General features: G+C 36.0%; 1 protein-coding gene across 1 annotated transcript; it reads right to left on the minus strand.

The window, feature by feature from the left end:
• Positions 1-8415: 8415 nt before the first annotated feature.
• LOC136809530 (uncharacterized) lies at positions 8416-8946 on the minus strand. Its single transcript, XM_067066069.1, has one exon. It carries the CDS (start codon positions 8944-8946, stop codon positions 8416-8418), a length of 531 nt encoding a protein of 176 aa, XP_066922170.1.
• Positions 8947-19644: the final 10698 nt, after the last annotated feature.

The following is a 19644-nucleotide window of genomic DNA, read 5'->3' on the forward strand; positions in this document are numbered from 1 at the left end:
TTTCAACAAAACATCGGCAAAATAATTGGTATATCCTGCGGCAAATTTATTTTCTTTGCTTCCTCTGTTGATTTTCAGTGTATTCAGTCCATCAGGAATGTCTATCTTGAGATTCTTGGGGGAAATTTTTCGGTAAAAATCTTTTGGTGTGATGTCCTCGCTTTCAGCAAGCTCTTTCAACAGCCTATCGTCGTTGTTGTTTGAATTCTTGTTTAAGAGTTTTGGAATTGATAAATTTTGAGGAGTTTGACCATGTTGACCAACAGCACATTTTGCATATGAGAACATAACTTTGCCAAGAAAATCAGCATATGCATTTTCTTCGTTTAAATTAACCGATGTTAAACTCCTTTCACCACTACGATCTTCCTTTTTTCCACATTCATCATCACTTGTTTGTTCTTCATCCTCAAATCTTTCACCATTCTTTCTCTGTTCGCTTTCGTCCAATCTGCCACCGTCGACACTCATTCGTTCTCCATCCTCAAATCTTTCGTCATCACTACGATCTTCCTTTTTTCCACATTCATCATCACTCGTTTGTTCTTCATCCTCAAATCTTTCGCCATTCTTTCTCTGTTTGTTTTCGTCCAATCTGCCACCGTCGTCACTTGTTTGTTCTCCATCCTCAAATCTTTCGCCATTCTTTCTCTGTTTGTTTTCGTCCAATCTGCCACCGTCGTCACTTGTTTGTTCTCCATCCTCAAATCTTTCGTCGTCACTACAATCTCCCTTCTTTCTCTGTTCATCATCACTCGTTTGTTCTCCATCCTCAAATCTTTCGCCATTCTTTCTCTGTTTGTTTTCGTCCAATCTGCCACCGTCGTCACTTGTTTGTTCTCCATCCTCAAATCTTTCGCCATTCTTTCTCTGTTTGTTTTCGTCCAATCTGCCACCGTCGTCACTTGTTTGTTCTCCATCCTCAAATCTTTCGTCGTCACTACAATCTCCCTTCTTTCTCTGCTCATCGTCACTCGTTTGTTCTCCATCCTCAAATCTTTCGCCATTCTTTCTCTGTTTGTTTTCGTCCAATCTGCCAACGTCGTCACTTGTTTGTTCTCCATCCTCAAATCTTTCGCCATTCTTTCTCTGTTTGTTTTTGTCCACTCTGCCACCGTCGTCACTTGTTTGTTCTCCATCCTCAAATCTTTCGCCATTCTTTCTCTGTTTGTTTTTGTCCACTCTGCCACCGTCGTCACTTGTTTGTTCTCCATCCTCAAATCTTTCGTCATCACTACAATCTCCCTTCTTTCTCTGCTCATCATCACTTGTTTGTTCTTCATCCTCAAATCTTTCGTCATCACTACAATCTCCCTTCTTTCTCTGTTCATCATCACTCGTTTGTTCTTCATCCTCAAATCTTTCGTCATTCTTTCTCTGTTTGTTTTCGTCCAATCTGCCACCGTCGTCACTTGTTTGTTCTCCATCCTCAAATCTTTCGTCATCACTACAATCTCCCTTCTTTCTCTGCTCATCGTCACTCGTTTGTTCTTCATCCTCAAATCTTTCGCCATTCTTTCTCTGTTTGTTTTCGTCCAACTTGCCACCGTCGTCATTAGTTTCAAATATTTTAGCTTCGGTAGCTGACCACTTTTTGTACTTGTAATACAGACATTTGACTTTCGTTGGATTGATTTTGGAAATGTTGAAGTACCTTTTGCTTATTTCGGTCCATAATTTTCTATCGAAGCTACTCCCAGCGTAGTTTTTAGGAAGTAATTTTTGTAAACGTCTCCCATCCAATTCAAATCTTTTCTTCTTCTTCATTATATTGCGTATTATTTTGAAAACTTGGTTGATATAAATGGATCGAAGTGAGTAAGTGTCATTTAAGAAATAAAATATTACCAGAATCAGCAGAATTTTTAATAAGAAAGAGATTAGTTCGATTAATTTAAGCATGAATTAATTTTCGTCATTCAAATTAATAGCCCAGGCAAGCGATAAATCTGAAAGCCACTGATCGTGATAATCAGCCAAGCGCAGCTTTTGTAGATTTTGGATGATGAAGGTGAAGATTTTATGAAAATAAAAATTCATTAAAGATTTGCTTTTTATTCCGTCAAGATGTTCAGATCTTTTAATATTCGTCAAGCGTAAAATACCTTTGCTGTGCAAAACCTCGCAATGATCCTTTTTGCGCAATAAATTCAATCGAAAATTGCAATAAAAAAGATTGCGCGATCGGCAAAGTAGCTCTACGCGATGATTAAAAAAAATTCCAATCGAAAATTAATTCACTTTAGGTACAGCGCTACACCTTTAAAGGATAAACACCATGTATTAATTGATATTGATTTTTCAACAGTATAATAGTTTAGATTTACATAGTTTACTCCTAGGTCAGCCCCCCCCCCCCCAGAAATTTTATACTACCTACACTTAGCTATTAAAATGTAGCTTCAACTTAGCTATCAATTAAGTGAAAAGCAGAATCATCAAAGTATCCATTTGCCTAGTAAAAAATGAATTTAGGATAATTTGGGATAAGATTGAAAGTTTAAGTTTAAGACATTTGGACATATGGACAATTGGAAAAATAAATGAATAACTTCAAAAGAAAAGTGAGTTTTCGTTTTGGGTTTAGAACATTAGGTTTATTGTTTGATAAAATAATACGGGGGAATGTAGTAATCAAATTTCTCAGGTGTCTTGACCCAATGGAAGACTACACTGCCTCCCTCCCTCTACAGCTACAAGCTTTCATTCGGGGAAACAATATTATTTCCAACCAACCCAACCTGGGTTTCATCAAAATCAAAGACCCCTTAAATATAGGGGGTGGAAACTATGGATAACTATTTGCCCTGTGTGCTTTCGAAACGTAATCAGAATTTCCAAAATCTTGGAGGAATATCCTGTTGCTCTTAAAAAAGTTACTTACTTACTTGATCACTTCAGTATATTTAATGTATTTTACTATCGTATACAACATCATTGCAATGGCTAATTATACACATCATTCAATGTGCCTAAAAAAGTTTGTACAGGCTTTGGCTTTATATGAGAAACTTATGAAAGGTTAAAAAGAGTTGAGTTGAGATAGAGTTTAATTAAACAGCTCCTATATAAATTATTCATAAATAAAAAACAAACTTTTTGGTTTCATTGTATACGAAGCAGCAAATCAATATCTATATCAATCTAAATCAATATCTGCTATCAATCAAGTTGTCCAGAAAGCTCTAACAACAAAGTCATCATTTTGAGTGAATTATTTCTCGAGGGAATTTCCCTCTAGCCTGAAATAACCACACCCATTTTGAAAATTATTTTTATCCACAATTGTTATATTGGATGCCAGGTAGCATCTAAATTACTTTTAAAGAATATCTGCTATCAATCAAATTGTCCAGAATACTCTAACAACCAAGTCATCATTTTACGTGAATTATTTCTCGAGGGAATTTCCCTCTAGCCTGAGATAACCACACCCATTTTGAAAATTATTTTTATCCACAATTGTTAAATTGGATGCCAGGTAGCATCTAAATTACTTTTAAAGAATATCTGTCATCAATCAGGTTGTCTAGAAAGCTCTAACAACAAAGTCATCATTTTACGTGAATTATTTCTCAAGGGAATTTCCCTCTAGCCTGAGATAACCACACCCATTTTGAAAATTATTTTTATGCAGAACTGTTTCATTAGATACCAGGTAGCATCTAAAGTACTTTTAAAGAATATCTGCCATCAATCAAGTTGTCCAGAAAGCTCTAACAACAAAGTTAACATTTTACGTGAATTATTTCTCGAGGGAATTTCCCTCTAGCCTGAGCTAACACACCCATTTTGAAAATTATTTTTATCCACAATTGTTATATTGGATGCCAGGTAGCATCTAAATTACTTTTAAAGAATATCTGCTATCAATCAAATTGTCCAGAATACTCTAACAACAAAGTCATCATTTTACGTGAATTATTTCTCGAGGGAATTTCCCTCTAGCCTGAGATAACCACACCCATTTTGAAAATTATTTTTATCCAAAATTGTTAAATTGGATGCCAGGTAGCATCTAAATTACTTTTAAAGAATATCTGTCATCAATCAGGTTGTCCAGAAAGCTCTAACAACAAAGTCATCATTTTACGTGAATTATTTCTCAAGGGAATTTCCCTCTAGCCTGAGATAACCACACCCATTTTGAAAATTATTTTTATGCAGAACTGTTTCATTAGATACCAGGTAGCATCTAAAGTACTTTTAAAGAATATCTGCCATCAATCAAGTTGTCCAGAAAGCTCTAACAACAAAGTTATCATTTTACGTGAATTATTTCTCGAGGGAATTTCCCTCTAGCCTGAGCTAACCACACCCATTTTGAAAATTATTTTTATCCACAATTGTTATATTGGATGCCAGGTAGCATCTAAATTACTTTTAAAGAATATCTGCTATCAATCAAGTTGTCCAGAATACTCTAACAACAAAGTCATCAATTTACGTGAATTATTTCTCAAGGGAATTTCCCTCTAGCCTGAGATAACCACACCAATTTTGAAAATTATTTTTATCCACAATTGTTATATTGGATGCCAGGTAGCATCTAAATTACTTTTAAAGAATATCTGCTATCAATCAAATTGTCCAGAATACTCTAACAACAAAGTCATCATTTTACGTGAATTATTTCTCGAGGGAATTTCCCTCTAGCCTGAGATAACCACACCCATTTTGAAAATTATTTTTATCCACAATTGTTATATTGGATGCCAGGTAGCATCTAAATTACTTTTAAAGAATATCTGCTATCAATCAAGTTGTCCAGAACACTCTAACAACAAAGTCATCATTTTACGTGAATTATTTCTCGAGGGAATTTCCCTCTAGCCTGAGATAACCACACCCATTTTGAAAATTATTTTTATCCACAATTGTTATATTGGATGCCAGGTAGCATCTAAATTACTTTTAAAGAATATCTGCTATCAATCAAGTTGTCCAGAATACTCTAACAACAAAGTCATCAATTTACGTGAATTATTTCTCAAGGGAATTTCCCTCTAGCCTGAAATAACCACACCCATTTTGAAAATTATTTTTATCCACAATTGTTATATTGGATGCCAGGTAGCATCTAAATTACTTTTAAAGAATATCTGCTATCAATCAAGTTGTCCAGAAAGCTCTAACAACAAAGTCATCATTATACGTGAATTATTTCTCGAGGGAATTTCCCTCTAGCCTGAAATAACCACACCCATTTTGAAAATTATTTTTATCCACAATTGTTATATTGGATGCCAGGTAGCATCTAAATTACTTTTAAAGAATATCTGCTATCAATCAAGTTGTCCAGAATACTCTAACAACAAAGTCATCATTTTACGTGAATTATTTCTCGAGGGAATTTCCCTCTAGCCTGAGATAACCACACCCATTTTGAAAATTATTTTTATCCACAATTGTTATATTGGATGCCAGGTAGCATCTAAATTACTTTTAAAGAATATCTGCTATCAATCAAGTTGTCCAGAAAGCTCTAACAACAAAGTCATCATTATACGTGAATTATTTCTCGAGGGAATTTCCCTCTAGCCTGAAATAACCACACCCATTTTGAAAATTATTTTTATCCACAATTGTTATATTGGATGCCAGGTAGCATCTAAATTACTTTTAAAGAATATCTGCTATCAATCAAGTTGTCCAGAATACTCTAACAACAAAGTCATCATTTTACGTGAATTATTTCCCGAGGGAATTTCCCTCTAGCCTGAGATAACCACACCCATTTTGAAAATTATTTTTATCCACAATTGTTATATTGGATGCCAGGTAGCATCTAAATTACTTTTAAAGAATATCTGCTATCAATCAAGTTGTCCAGAAAGCTCTAACAACAAAGTCATCATTATACGTGAATTATTTCTCGAGGGAATTTCCCTCTAGCCTGAAATAACCACACCCATTTTGAAAATTATTTTTATCCACAATTGTTGTATTGGATGCCAGGTAGCATCTAAATTAATTTTTGAACCTTATGGATCATACCCACTGCCGGAGGCCAAGCTTAGAAATACATAGACTGAATACTTTAAACGTTAAAAATTCGTCAATTGAATGACTATTTCCCTCTCTCATGTCATAAACAACTTTGTTTAGGAAATGATACCTGTAAATTGTTCAAGTTGAATGAATATTCTTGACCAAAATGAACTTAGCATCGGATCAACATTGGATTCAACATTGGATTCGCCATTCTAGCATTGGATTCACTTTACCGGACAGTATCTTTTTCGGACAGCATTTTTAGGTCATCAAAACTATAATGGACGGTACCTGTGTCTATTAGCTATCACCTAGTGAAAAAGTTAAGTTCATACCTCCTTTCCCCTAGGAGGAGTTAAGCGGAAACCACTGCTGATTGTCAGCATTGGATTCAAATTTCCAGCATTGGATTCACTTTATCGGACAACCTTATTCTCGGACAGCATTTTTAGGTATTCAAAACTATAATGGACGGTACCTGTATATATTAGCTATCATTTAGTGAAAAAATTAAGTTCATACCTCATTTCCCCTAAGAGGAGTTTTAGCGGAAACCACTGCTGATTGAAAACAAGAAATTCCAATTTCAACCTTTTGCTCGCTAATTATCGGACAACCTTATTGGCGGACAGCATTTTTAGGTGTTTAAAACTATAATGGACGGTACCTGTATCTATTAGCTATCATTTAGTAAAAAAATTAAGTTCATACCTCATTTTCCCTAGGAGGAGTTAAGCGGAAACCACTGCTGATTGAAAACAAGAAATTCCAATTTCAACCTTTTGCTCGCTAATTATCGGACAACCTTATTGGCGGACAGCATTTTTAGGTGTTTAAAACTATAATGGACGGTACCTGTATCTATTAGCTATCATTTATTGAAAAAATTAAGTTCATACCTCATTTTCCCTAGGAGGAGTTAAGCGGAAACCACTGCTAGTTGACAACAAAAAATTCCAATTTCAACCTTTTGCTCGCTAATTATCGGACAACCTTATTCGCGGACAGCATTTTTAGGTGTTCAAAACTATAATGGACGGTACCTGTATCTATTAGCTATCATTTAGGGAAAAAATTAAGTCCATACCTCATTTTCCCTAGGAGGAGTTTAGCGGAAACCACTGGTGATTGACAACAAGAAATTCAAATTTCGACCTTATGCTCGCTAATTATCGGACAACCTTATTCGCGGACAGCCTTTTTAAGTATTCAAAACTATAATGGACGGTACCTGTATCTATTAGCTATCATTTAGTGAAAAAATTAAGTTCATACCTCATTTCCCCTAAGAGGAGTTTTAGCGGAAACCACTGGTGCGTGATTGACAGCATTGGATTCAAATTTCCATCTTAGGCTCGCTTATTATCGGACAACCTTAATCTCGGACAGCATTCTATGATAGTCAAAACTACAATGGGAGGTATCTATGTCTATTGGCTATCATTTAGTAAACAAACATTAAGATCATTCCTCATTTTCTCAAGGAGGAGTTTACCGGAAACCACTGGTGATTGACAGCACCGGTTTCAAATTATTACTTGATTTTGACCTTAGGGTCGCTAATTATCGGACAATCATTTTCAGACAGCATGCTTGTGGTATCATAAAAGATATGGGAAGATATGAGAATACTAATTAATATCCCCCATCGAGTTTCAGTCTGTTATTTTTACCTCAACTAGCTGAAAGGGGGGGGGGTAATTAAGGGCCAGCTCAAAAGAGGTCGGTATTATAGGATATGAATAAATTCCGTGAAACTGAAAATCTTCAAAATTTGAAATCCCACTTGAATATTAACAGGTTAGGGTTAGAGTTAGGGTTAGGGTTTGAGTTAGATATTCACTAGATGATATGACCCAAACCGGACTTATTCCACATACCTTAAGTGGATGAACTTTCGCGTGTACTAATTTTCTTGAATCAAGGGTCTTTAAAATTTTCGCGTGGATTAGATTTCGTGAAAATAGCCTTCTTTATTTAATTTTGCGACTATATAAATTGCAACTAGAAAAGAGATGTGTTTTTTTTAATCGAACAAAGGCAGACAAAGTCACTCAAAAGCTTTTTAAAAAATTCAAAGAAAGTACTTTTAGGAGGTTACTAGAGTTTGTAATTGAAATGAAGAGTTGAACTCGTAATATGTTATGATTGTAGCATGTTATCTAGATTTCGCGAACTTTTATTGACAAGTTAGAGAATCTTAATTCTAATTTGAAATAGAATATAGTAGGGGCGTAAGGGGTTTGCAATTTCCAAAATACCGATTAATATTGTCAAAATTTCCGAAATTCCGTAAAAAAATACTTGCAATTCCGATACCGATGTTTTTGAGTATTTTTCCTCGTTTTGACTAATTATTTTATTATTAAAATGAATATTACAGGTTGTAGGCACTCAGTGGGCCTCTAAACCGATCTCAATTTACAAATTTTGTGTAACGAATTTCTTTGGATGGCTTTTCCATGCTTCTTTCAACTTTTCACTGAAGCCTTTTATGGAAACAGCAGCTACCACCTCAGACGGCAATTTATTCCACGTAGGGATGGTTCTGTAGTAGAACGACTTTGTTTGCGGGCCGCGGAATCCATTACTTGCAAGGTTCGGCTGGAGTTCATCTTTGTGTTGTCGATTCGGACGTGGTCGATGGGTAGTAGCTTTATCGTAGAAGTGAAGATGCTTATAGACCTGCACCATATCACAAAAAGTTCTACGAAACTCTAGTGTTGGTAATTGTAAGCTTCGTAGTCTATCCTCATAAGAGAGATTTTTGTAAAGTTTGACAAGTCTTGTCGCACGTCTCTGCACTCCTTCCAATAGGTTGACATGTTTCCTTAGTTTCGGTGACCAGACTGATTGTGCATATTCAAGATGCGTTCGAACGAAAGTACAGTACAGAGTAAGAAAAATCTGTGGGCTAAGGTTTTGGAAGTCACGGTTAATAACTCCAAGCATCAAATTGGCCTTGTTGACTTGCTTAGAGATATGTTCCTCGAAACTCAACTCTATTTTTTCATCAAATATTTTTTTCACGTATGAATTCCGAAAAAGGGGGATAAAAACTTTATGATATCGAAATTTCGAAACAAAAATTCATGGATTTCCGATACCGAAACAACTTCGGAATTCCAAAATACCGAAGAAATTATGCCCGATTTCCGAAATTCTGAAGAAAATAGCTCGATTTCCGCAATTCCGAAATACCCCACACAATGTAGAAGATTTATGGCGCTTTTTAGCCTGTTTAAGCCTTGATTTGGGAAAATTTATGCTTGCGAAAAACATTTCTTCGTCAAATTCGAGAAAGTAAATGTCGTAAATTTCGAGATTTTTTGACCTCACGAAAATTTGTACGCCTAAAGTATTCTGGTCACGATAGTATATTCTTTTTTATCTGAAATAGTCAATCAGAGAAAAGAAAAACATTCAATTTTTGTGTTTCTTTTTTAAATATAATCGATATTGAATTGGGCGCATGGCGTTCTAAAATACAGGCCTAGTAAACATGTATCCGCGGCGATTTTACGAAGGCCATGGAATTTTCATAATTTTCAAAAAAAGTGCGTTATCAAAAGGCTGTCGAACCATAAACAGTCTTAGTAATGAAGAGAAGAAATTTGGAACCATCAGAGGAACATTATGAAAACCTACAGCTTTCCGAAAAAAGCGAAGCATGCAAGTGTATCAAATCAATTCCGTTTTGGGAGGAAGATGAAATCGAAGCGATGGTAGTTCATGTTCTACGAAAAACACTGGCCCGTTGGTTTCTTCGAAAAGAAAGGGGAACGTGAAAAATTGCGACCCGTCCAACCTCCGTCAGTAGAGAAATGCTCGATCCCAACTCCTCCTACAAAAGAAAGACCGACAAAGAAATCATCGTTTGAGACTAAGACGCACAAAGAAGATCAACTTGACAAGTTCAAATTGATGGACGCAGTCAATTGTAAATCCTTTCTTTAAGAGTCCAATCTATGTAATAAAATGGAGTTCCAAAAAGCCATTTGATGGAATGCGGCCTTCAAACGTTCCTTCTGTATGATCAATGCCTTCACGGGACATTTGTAGTAAACTGACAGTTAAGCCAGTGAGTACCAGGGCTATATATCATAAAATAACATCCAGATAAAAACATCGGTGAATTGAATGTGGTTGTGAAAGTATTTGGATTAAAAAATCCGACGAAATAAGCAACATTCATATCTAGAGCATTTTTTATTGCTTTCAATTTTAAATCTCGCGGCATTAAAGTTCAGGGTATTGTTACATTAAAAAGCAACGGATTTCTGCCATATTTTTCATTATTTTTTTCTAAATACTGTAATAGCAAATAGACATAAGTATCGTCCGTTGTCCGATAAATAGCGAGCCTATGGTCGAAATTTGGATTTCTTGTTGTCAACTACCTGTGGTTTCCGCTTAACTCCTCCTAAGGAAAATGAGGTATGAACTTAATTTTTTCACTAGGTGATAGCTAATAGGTAAAGGTACCGCCCATTGTAGTTTTGAACACCTAAGAATGCTGTCCGAGATTAAGGTTGTCCGATAATTAGCGAGCATAAGGTCGAAATTTGAATTTCTTGTTGTCAATCACCAGTGGTTTCCGCTTAACTCCTCCTAGGGAAAATGAGGTATGAACTTAATTTTTTTACTAAATGATAGTTGATATATACAAGTACCGTCCATTATAGTTTTGATGACCTAAAAATGCTGTCCGAAAAAGATACTGTCCGGCAAAGTGAATCCAATGCTGGAAATTTGAATCCAATGCTGTCAATCAGCAGTGGTTTCCGCTTAACTCCTCCTAGGGAAAAGGAGGTATGAACTTAATTTTTTCACTGAATGATAGCTAATAGGTACAGGTACCGTCCATTATAGTTTTGAATACCTAAAAATGCTGTCCGCGTATAAGGTTGTCCGATAATTAGCGAGCATAACGTCAAAATTTATATTTCTTGTTGTCAATCAGCAGTGGTTTCCGATTAACTCCTCCTAGGAAAAAGGAGGTATTAACTTATTTTTTTCACTAGGTGATAGCTAATAGGTAAAGGTACCGTCCATTATAGTTTTGAACACCTAAGAATGCTGTCCGAGAATAAGGTTGTCCGATAATTAGCGAGCATAAGGTCGAAATTTGAATTTCTTGTTGTCAATCAGCAGTGGTTTCCGCTTAACTCCTCCTAGGGAAAATGAGGTATGAACTTAATTTTTTCACTAAATGATAGCTAATAGATACAAGTACCGTCCATTATAGTTTTGATGACCTATAAAAATGCTGTCCGAAAAAGATACTGTCCGGTAAAGTGAATCCAATGCTAGAATGGCGAATCCAATGTTGAATCCAAGGTTGAATCCGATGCTAAGTTCATTTTGGTATATTCTTGCATCTAAATTTGGTCTTGAGTTGTCACCATTACTGTTTATTGCACTGTACATCGTTGTTTTCGAATCCCGAATTTGAATCCCGAATCCCGAATTCCGAATACCTAACTGTAGCGAATCTGCCAAACAAAACATGAGATTAGGCTAAAATGGAACAATCTCGAAAGACTTAAGATTGTTATATCTTGAAATTGTAGATAAGATAAAATTGCCTATGGAATTCGCCAATAATAGCTCAATGTCCGCTTAATGCTAAATACGCGTTTAGCAGATGTGATTAATATTTAGCTTGCAAGTCCCTCTACATTTTAAATCGTGTTTTTTAAAGTCTAGTGTGAGTGAAAGTGAGTGAAATCCGAGAGATTTATCAGAAAAACATGATGGTAGAAAGAAAAGAACACTATTATTTTTATATATACCATGCTGAGCAGCATTGTCATTGATTGTATGACAGGTTTGGTACGTATAGCAACACAAATTTTGCCATGAATTATGTTTGCAGCAGGGGGGGGGGGGTCTTGCAGTTACTCCTACCTTGACACTATTATGTGGAGTAACCGCAATTTTGGACATTTTCTACAGACACCACCACCCTTGCAGTTATTCCATAGTGTACTAACTGATTTTACCCTCAAAATTGGTGTATACCACCCCCAAAAATGCCAAATTTGGCAATTTTTTCACTGAATTCCTCATTTTTGACACCATTTTACTGACTGGGTACGTCTTATTAACGACCGTTCAAGAGTTAAATATCTCAATCATTTTCCAAGTTTGTTAAAATATCTTTCATGCCTTGATTGAAGAAAAATTTTGTGATTTTTTTTGACTTTTGAAAAAAATGTTTTGAATTTTTTTGCTTCCGGAATTTTTAAAAACCTATAAAATTTTAAGAGTGAAAAATTGAAAAATGTGCTCACTTATACACCATATCCTACCAAAATCGACAATCTTGGGCTTTGGTGGAGTAACTGCTTTCCCAAATGTCATAGGCGGTCATCGAAAAAATGTTCTGTTTGCGTCGCAACGCAACGGGTGTTATAAATGCATGCGGGCAGACGGGCGGTCAAAAACATTCCCGGGGCGGGTGGTAACGCGAGCAAGACAATTTTTCGATGGTTGTCAGAAAAAGCCATATTTTAAAAGAACAAATTGCTTTTCCCAGATTTTTTTCCACATCTCCACACCGGAAAATCAGCGGAAAATCTGATGCGGGCGGGTGACGCAAATAGAACAATTTTTCGATGACCGCCATAGTGTTTATATAATAACTGCATGACCCCCCTCCCTGTTTGCAGATGCTCCTTCTTGTGATTAGAACGGTTTTTGACTTTTTTTTACTAATAGTCCGGCGGCGATCCAGGATCACCCTTACAATTAGTAAATATGGGTTTTTATTTTATTTTCCCATCATATGGTCCCTTGGGCCCCCAAAACCAGTTTTTGCCAAGCTGGCAAAGCCGGGGAAAATTTTTTATGGGGGCTTGAAGGGGGTAGGGTCATTTTAGCCTGGGGGTCCTTAGAAAGTCGATTTTTGAAGTTCTTATTTAGCTAAAACTGATTGTGCCATCAGATAGAGCTTGAAGAGTAGATCTCCAGAATGGGGTCATTTGTCTCATTTGGCAGACTTAGTCCCCCGGAATTGGCTGATACGTCTTCAAAAATGCAATATTTTATGCTGACGTCAGCATTTTTGAGAGAATCTGATGGCACAATCAGTTTTAGCTAAATGAGAACTTCAAAAATCGACTTTCTAAGGACCCCCAGGCTAAAATGACCCTACCCCCTTCAAGCCCCCATAAAAAATTTTCCCCACCTTTGCCAGCTTGGCAAAAACCGGTTTTGGGGTCCCAAGGGACCATATAATGAGAAAATAAAATAAAAACCCATATTTACTACTTGTAAGGGTTGATGCAAAAAAACCCTTTTCGCCGCCGGACTATAAGGGCAGTAGGGCCGCCAGACAGACTCCCCCACGTGTGACAATGAATCACATTGGGTGGTTCAAGTTATAGTCTTTTACCCTTCTGTGGAAGACATGCATGCATTTCCTGTAATAGTTTACTTTTGAAAAACTTCAGGATTTCCATAACATTCAAGATTTTTTAAGGAAAAGATGAGCCAAACATCTCAACAACCTTTGCAACCTCATCAAGCAGTGTAGACCTAACTCTTCATACAAAAATAACGGGAAACACATATTTGAACTTTGTACCCTATGCTGCACGCCAGCACTTAAGAGCATGAATCTGGTAATGTCACCCAAATACTCGGAAGTGCGCAGTTGTCACTTGAGCCTTCTGCGCCATTGACCCTAGACAGTTCTAGTTCACAAATTTTATACGAACTGGAAGTGCGTGGTGAGCCTTAGGGGCCATTGTATGGGAGTTCCTGGGCGTTCTGCGAGCGTTCTCGGCTCAATTCTCAGACCGTGTTAAAAATGGTAGACTCAGCTGTGACAGATCATTTCGATGGAAGTTGTTGGAATGTTTACAATACTCTTGACAGAAAATCTTTTGTTTTATTGTCAATGATGACAGTGCCGCTATTAATTTTGTTAGATCTGATACTGTATATTGATGTTTGTAAGTGCACTTTATAGTTTTGATTCCCATTGAAGAATCATATTCTGGTTTTCATGTACTGTATTAGATGCTGTTTTAGAGCTTTTTTACTGTCACGAAACACCCGAAGCCCTGTCAAGCTCAAATGATAATTCAACTCTTCTAAACAATAACAATGCATATGATCAACCACAACAAACACCTCAAAATTCTTCAATTAGTATTTCTTCAGATATATCAACAGAACCACTACTCACTCCTTGTTACCGCCGCAATATCCCTGTCAAACCAAGGCGTTCATGGTTAAATACCAGTGTCCAAAGTACCAAAGTTGAAGCTCCAGATACTGTTTTGGTCTATGATAGAGATGGAAATGAAGTCTCAATAAAAAATCAAAAGAAAGAAGGCGCAAAACAAAGGGGTGAAAAATTTGCTGAAGTTTTAAAAGAAAGAACTGGTGCCAGACGTAACTATACCAATTCGTTTATCTCAAAACTCATTCAATACCAGTCAGGACCTCATTTCACTTTATCGATATTACGCAAACGGCAGTGTGTGCTAAATAATCTTGGTTTGCGCTTTCGATTTCAAGCAAAGGTCTTAGCAACAGGGCGCGCGGACATAGCAACAGGGCTGGGTAGAAAAATCTAAACATAGAATTCAAAAAGAATACCGATCATCGTATAGATCACTAAACTTCTATGTTTAGTTTGTTCTACCTTGGATTATAACTGATAATATCTTCAAAAAACCTTCGTCCACTATCAGCCCGCGCGGTAATCTTTGCCCGCAATCACGCCCACGGGAAAGTTCCAATTTTTAATTATCGGGAAATCGGGGAAACCGGTTCACCACGTGGATAAAAAACGTACGGAATGAAACCTGACAAAAGGTTTTCAACCAGATTTATTCAGATAAAGCTATAAGAGGTTCATTACTTGTGGATTTCAAAACCTACATAAGCAAAAACGAAAGTTGTTGGGAAGAAAAGAGTAAACGCAAGACAGAAGGTTTGGTTGTGTTGATTAGGTATGCTTTTATTCTATCCGAACTAATGTTAAAAAAGACCAAAGAGGTCCTGACTGTTCAATACAAAACTAGAACTAGTGATGACGCATTTTTGTGCTTCATGACAAAGATCGTGAGGAAGATACTTTTATACAACCAATCTGGAGACTTTAGCATATGATTCAAATCAACAGATACCAGCTCCCATTCAAAGTCCTAATTCTCTTCTGCAAAGCCCACCACCTGTCTCGTCATTTGCTGTTTTAGCACAGTCAAGCCCCTCTAAGCGATTGAAGATTGAAAACAAACATTTAGTCCTGGATAACTCATGCAGAATCTGTAAGATTAAACACCAATCTAAAGCTGATATTGAGTCTGACAGTCCTTGGATAGGGTGCACTAAGGATGAGTGTGATTATTGGGTACATTCTGTGTGTAAGGGATTTGCAGATGCCGATGAAGACAAGACTGAAGGACTAAACTTCTACTGCCCTGAACATAACGTACAAGAGCTAAAACATGCTTAAATTGAAAGGTCGGAAGCAGAAAGTTGGTCGCACTAAGGAGAATATCTCTCCACATCCAAAGAAAAATACAGCAGCTACAAGTTCTTCCAATTCTGGTACAAGGTCTTCCAATTCTGGAACAAAAGAAAAAGAAATACAACTGTCAGGACCAGAGGAGGCCTTCAAGTAACAGGAGTGAAGACAAGAGGAGGGGTGAAGACAAGAGGAGGTGTGAAGACAAGAGGAGGAGTGAAGACAATGAGGAGGTTGTGGAAAAAAATAAAAGTAAGTTTTATATCCTATATTTTATTTCTATAGGGAGACATTATTAAAAGAATGTTTGCTTTATTTTGGACATCTTGATTTCTGTCATGAGGAGGTTTCTTTGATTGAAGGTAGGAAAATACGTACGTTGAGTTTGAGTTTGGAGAAAATCCTGAAAATGCGGGAGATTTGGCTGAATTTTTTTCCCCACGAGAGAAAATGTTGGCATGCGGGAGTGTCCCGCCCAATGCGGAAGAGTTGACAGCTATGTTGTTTGTTACTCTGAGAACAAAACACTTTGTCAGGGTGAAATCAATTGGTAAAAGTTTAGGTGATTGTAAAAAAAAATTGTAGGGACTCCTAGTGGAGAATTGTTGATTTCTTAGATTCCTTAGTTTGGGGTTAGCTGTCAGACAAAATATGACTCATCAAAGATCGTGGGACTGTTTTCGGACAAAAAAGCAGTCGTAGTAGACAAACTCCTGCGCTGATTCTATTTTGTCTAGACTCAAGCTGTTTTGTTGTGCAGGAATAGAAAGTGTTGGACTAGAAAGTGAGATGCACCCGGACCTATTACCAACTTTGACAAAAAACAAACAATTGGATAACCCATTGCATTAATCTTATTACAATGGGGGCGCCGAGTCTCCGCTTGATACCATGCCCACAGAAGTCGCTTTTTTCCTTTGGTTTTTTCGATTGGTTAGTTTTGGAAAATCTTCATTGGCAGTAAAGTGTTCAATGTGGAAAGTTGTATGAATTTTTCGATGTCAGTGTTATTTTGTTGGTTGATTGCTTGTTGAATCTGACAAGAAAAAAGTAAACAAGTATTTTTTCAAACAGGTATTTCTTTTTCTAACCAAGGATATGAAGGATTCAAGCCACACAGCCCATTGACTCTTCTCTAAATTTGCCGACCTAAAAACTCTTATTGCTATTTCAATGAAGAGAATTTTTTCCTTCAAAAATTACAAAATGTAGACAAAAATTCCATGAATGACCGAAATAAAAAGACTTTCTGACTGACATGCCCACCTCTGAAATCTAGGATCAGGTGACAGCAAACCAAGAATTCCAGCCTCATTAGATTCAATTGGCAGTAATGTGTGGCTATTAGCCTTGACTTTGGTGCAGGAGGTTGAGGTTCGATTCCCACTCAGTGCTGTGATTTGCTTGGTAAGTGAATGCACCTTCCCAATGTAGGGATAATGGGTCCTAGGACCTCTTAGTACGAAATATATAGATATAGCTATTATACACAAGCAGATCTGTGTTTTGAATAAGTTTAGTTTTAAAATCACTAGAAAGTTGTGGGCAGGGATGTTTAAGGACAGCTAGTGAGAGAAAAGAGATCTTATCAACCTGAAATATTGGTGATGATGTTAATGATAATCATGTTATTTCTTGGTAAATTTGTTGACAATATTACTGCTTGAACCTACTTGAACATTTTGAAAGTGAAAGTAGGTTGTTTACTACCTTTATGTAGTAGACCCACGCCCCCCTACCATTGAATCCTGAGAGTTTTTCCAAGAAGATGATGTTATGAATTTATTTTTGCTGATATTAGTATGTTGAAGGGTAACTTCTGGAGTGAATGATCTGTCCTTGGAGACTCAGGAGACTAAGTATATCAAATTTTGCGTTTTGAAAAACAGGTGAATAATTCATGTTTATAACTGATTAAAGGAAGAGTGTACTGCATACTTTAAAAAGTTTACCTGCCTTAAAAGTTTCTTAAAATGAACAAAATGTTTACACCTTGGAAGTTTCCAAAGTAGACACCCATCTATTATGCTCAATGGTTGATAGACTATTCCAGAAATTTAGCTAGACTTCTTACACATGACATATTTATTTTTGACCAAATTTGTCCGATGTTTTATGAACATGTCTTATTTGTTAATAATTTTGGGTTGTTGAGTAATAATTTCAAGACAGGTGACTTTTATATTCAAGCTTCCAATTCAATTTTTGAATTCTAGGTTGGGGTGTGCATTTGCAATTGGTTTTCTATATATGTTCATTTTAAATGTGACAAATTGGTTACAAAATACAATTCCATAGGCAGCCACAGGGTTCTTACACCACTTCCATTTCTACCAACTGCTTTGAATTACCCTGTGTGCAATAGCAAGGATATGCTTACTGATTGGTTAAAAATACTTTGACCAATAGAGATATCTGGCAATATTGAATCTGTATTGAATCTCTTTGTTCACCCAGTACCCCCTCCCCTTTGGGGTGGGTGAAAAAAAGTCAAGTCTGAGTGCAAGAAAAATATGCTTATAGGACAATGTTTGCAGGGAAACACCAGAATTGCTAGTTGTGTTTAATTTTGAATGATTTTAACATCCCTGATCTCGTGGTACTTGCTAAAATATTTGCTATTTTTTAGTAAAGACGCTACAAATCAGCAATTTCTCCCTTTCTTTACATCCTTGCAAGTTTTTTACATGTTTTTGCTAATTGAAAACGTTTAGCAAGGCTTTTAATTACATTCTTCTCACCTTGACTTAAGCTCACTCAGCATAAAGTTATCACTTCCTGTTCAAAAACGTGTATGATTTATTGACAAGTATTGTCTTCTTAAAGTATTTTTTAATGAGTGTAGTGGTAACAAATAGAAACTGCTTAACATTGCTATAATTTTGTCAATCAATGGCAATGATGTTGCTTTATTTCTAATATTTTGTTAGTTTTTTTACAAGGGTCTATGTGAGGAGAGCAGTTTGCTTTGTGACCTTACCTCAGTCTGTGCATCTATTACTTGATATTTTTATTTTCTTCTGTTTCAAACTGTGATCAATCACATCAAGTTATACCGTCATGTTTTATTTTGTTTTCAATAGAAGGAAATCAAAAAATGCAACCATAGGATATCAATATTGGCTGTTTGATGAACTCCTTTTAGATATCTCAATACCTGACGTATGAATGCTTCCTACAATACATGTTTTTTATATAAGATTGTCCAAAATTTTTGAAAACTTCCAATGTTGCCTAAACTTTCTCTTAAAACGGTTTTATTTTCATCATTTTGTGTGTATTTTGGTGAAATTTCTTAAGAAATCGGGTCTTTTATAGTATCTAATGCCTTAAAATTTCTTAATTTGTACTTAATATTAGGCCATTGAAGCCTTGTTCTTATAAAGCTTTTACTGAATATGTACATTTAGTTGTAAGACAGGCAAGAATAGTTTTGCTTTTTTACTTCTTTCCTTAAGGAGTGTACAAATTTGATAAGGATTTTATACTAAATTGTGGCAATGCTTTTTTTAAACAAGAAAGATTTTCGATAATTTAAGAGTACTTATAGAAAAATTTTCATAATAACTTCCTATAACCTCCAGCATTTAAAGAAGATCAAACTGTTTGATAACAGTCATATTAAATTGTAATCTTTTTTTAAGATGTTGATTTCATAACATGATTGCTTGTATTATGAATGGGGAATATTGTTGAATTATGCTACATTAATACTATGTGCCACTATGATTTTTTTTTCATATAAAAATAATCTGTTATTAAAATTCAGGTCTATTTTTAGAATTCAGCATGAGAAAGTCACATTCATATTTCCTTTGATGGAATTACATATAATGTTTGATCTATGGTTTTCCATCAAGAAACTTTCGTTATGAGATACGTTGAAGTTGACATTTTTAATTTCCTCTTGGTACTGACCTGCATCGTTAATGATTAATGAGTTTAATGAGGATGTAATTAAAACATCTCAAATAGTCATTTTTTTCACTGCTTAGTAGACTTATAGCATTTAGACAATGTCTGTTTTAATTGATATGGTTTTAGTCCGAAACCTGACTGACAGTTTATCGAAAAATCTGTTTCATGTGTGTTTTGCAACTGAATTTTTGCAGAACAACTCGGGTAAAATGTTAAATTGGCAAAACTGTATTTTTTTATTCTGG

The sequence above is a fragment of the Clytia hemisphaerica genome, unplaced genomic scaffold (genome assembly GCF_902728285.1).
Source record: "Clytia hemisphaerica strain Z4C2 unplaced genomic scaffold, Clytia hemisphaerica genome assembly, whole genome shotgun sequence".
In the NCBI taxonomy this organism is placed as follows: domain Eukaryota; kingdom Metazoa; phylum Cnidaria; class Hydrozoa; order Leptothecata; family Clytiidae; genus Clytia; species Clytia hemisphaerica.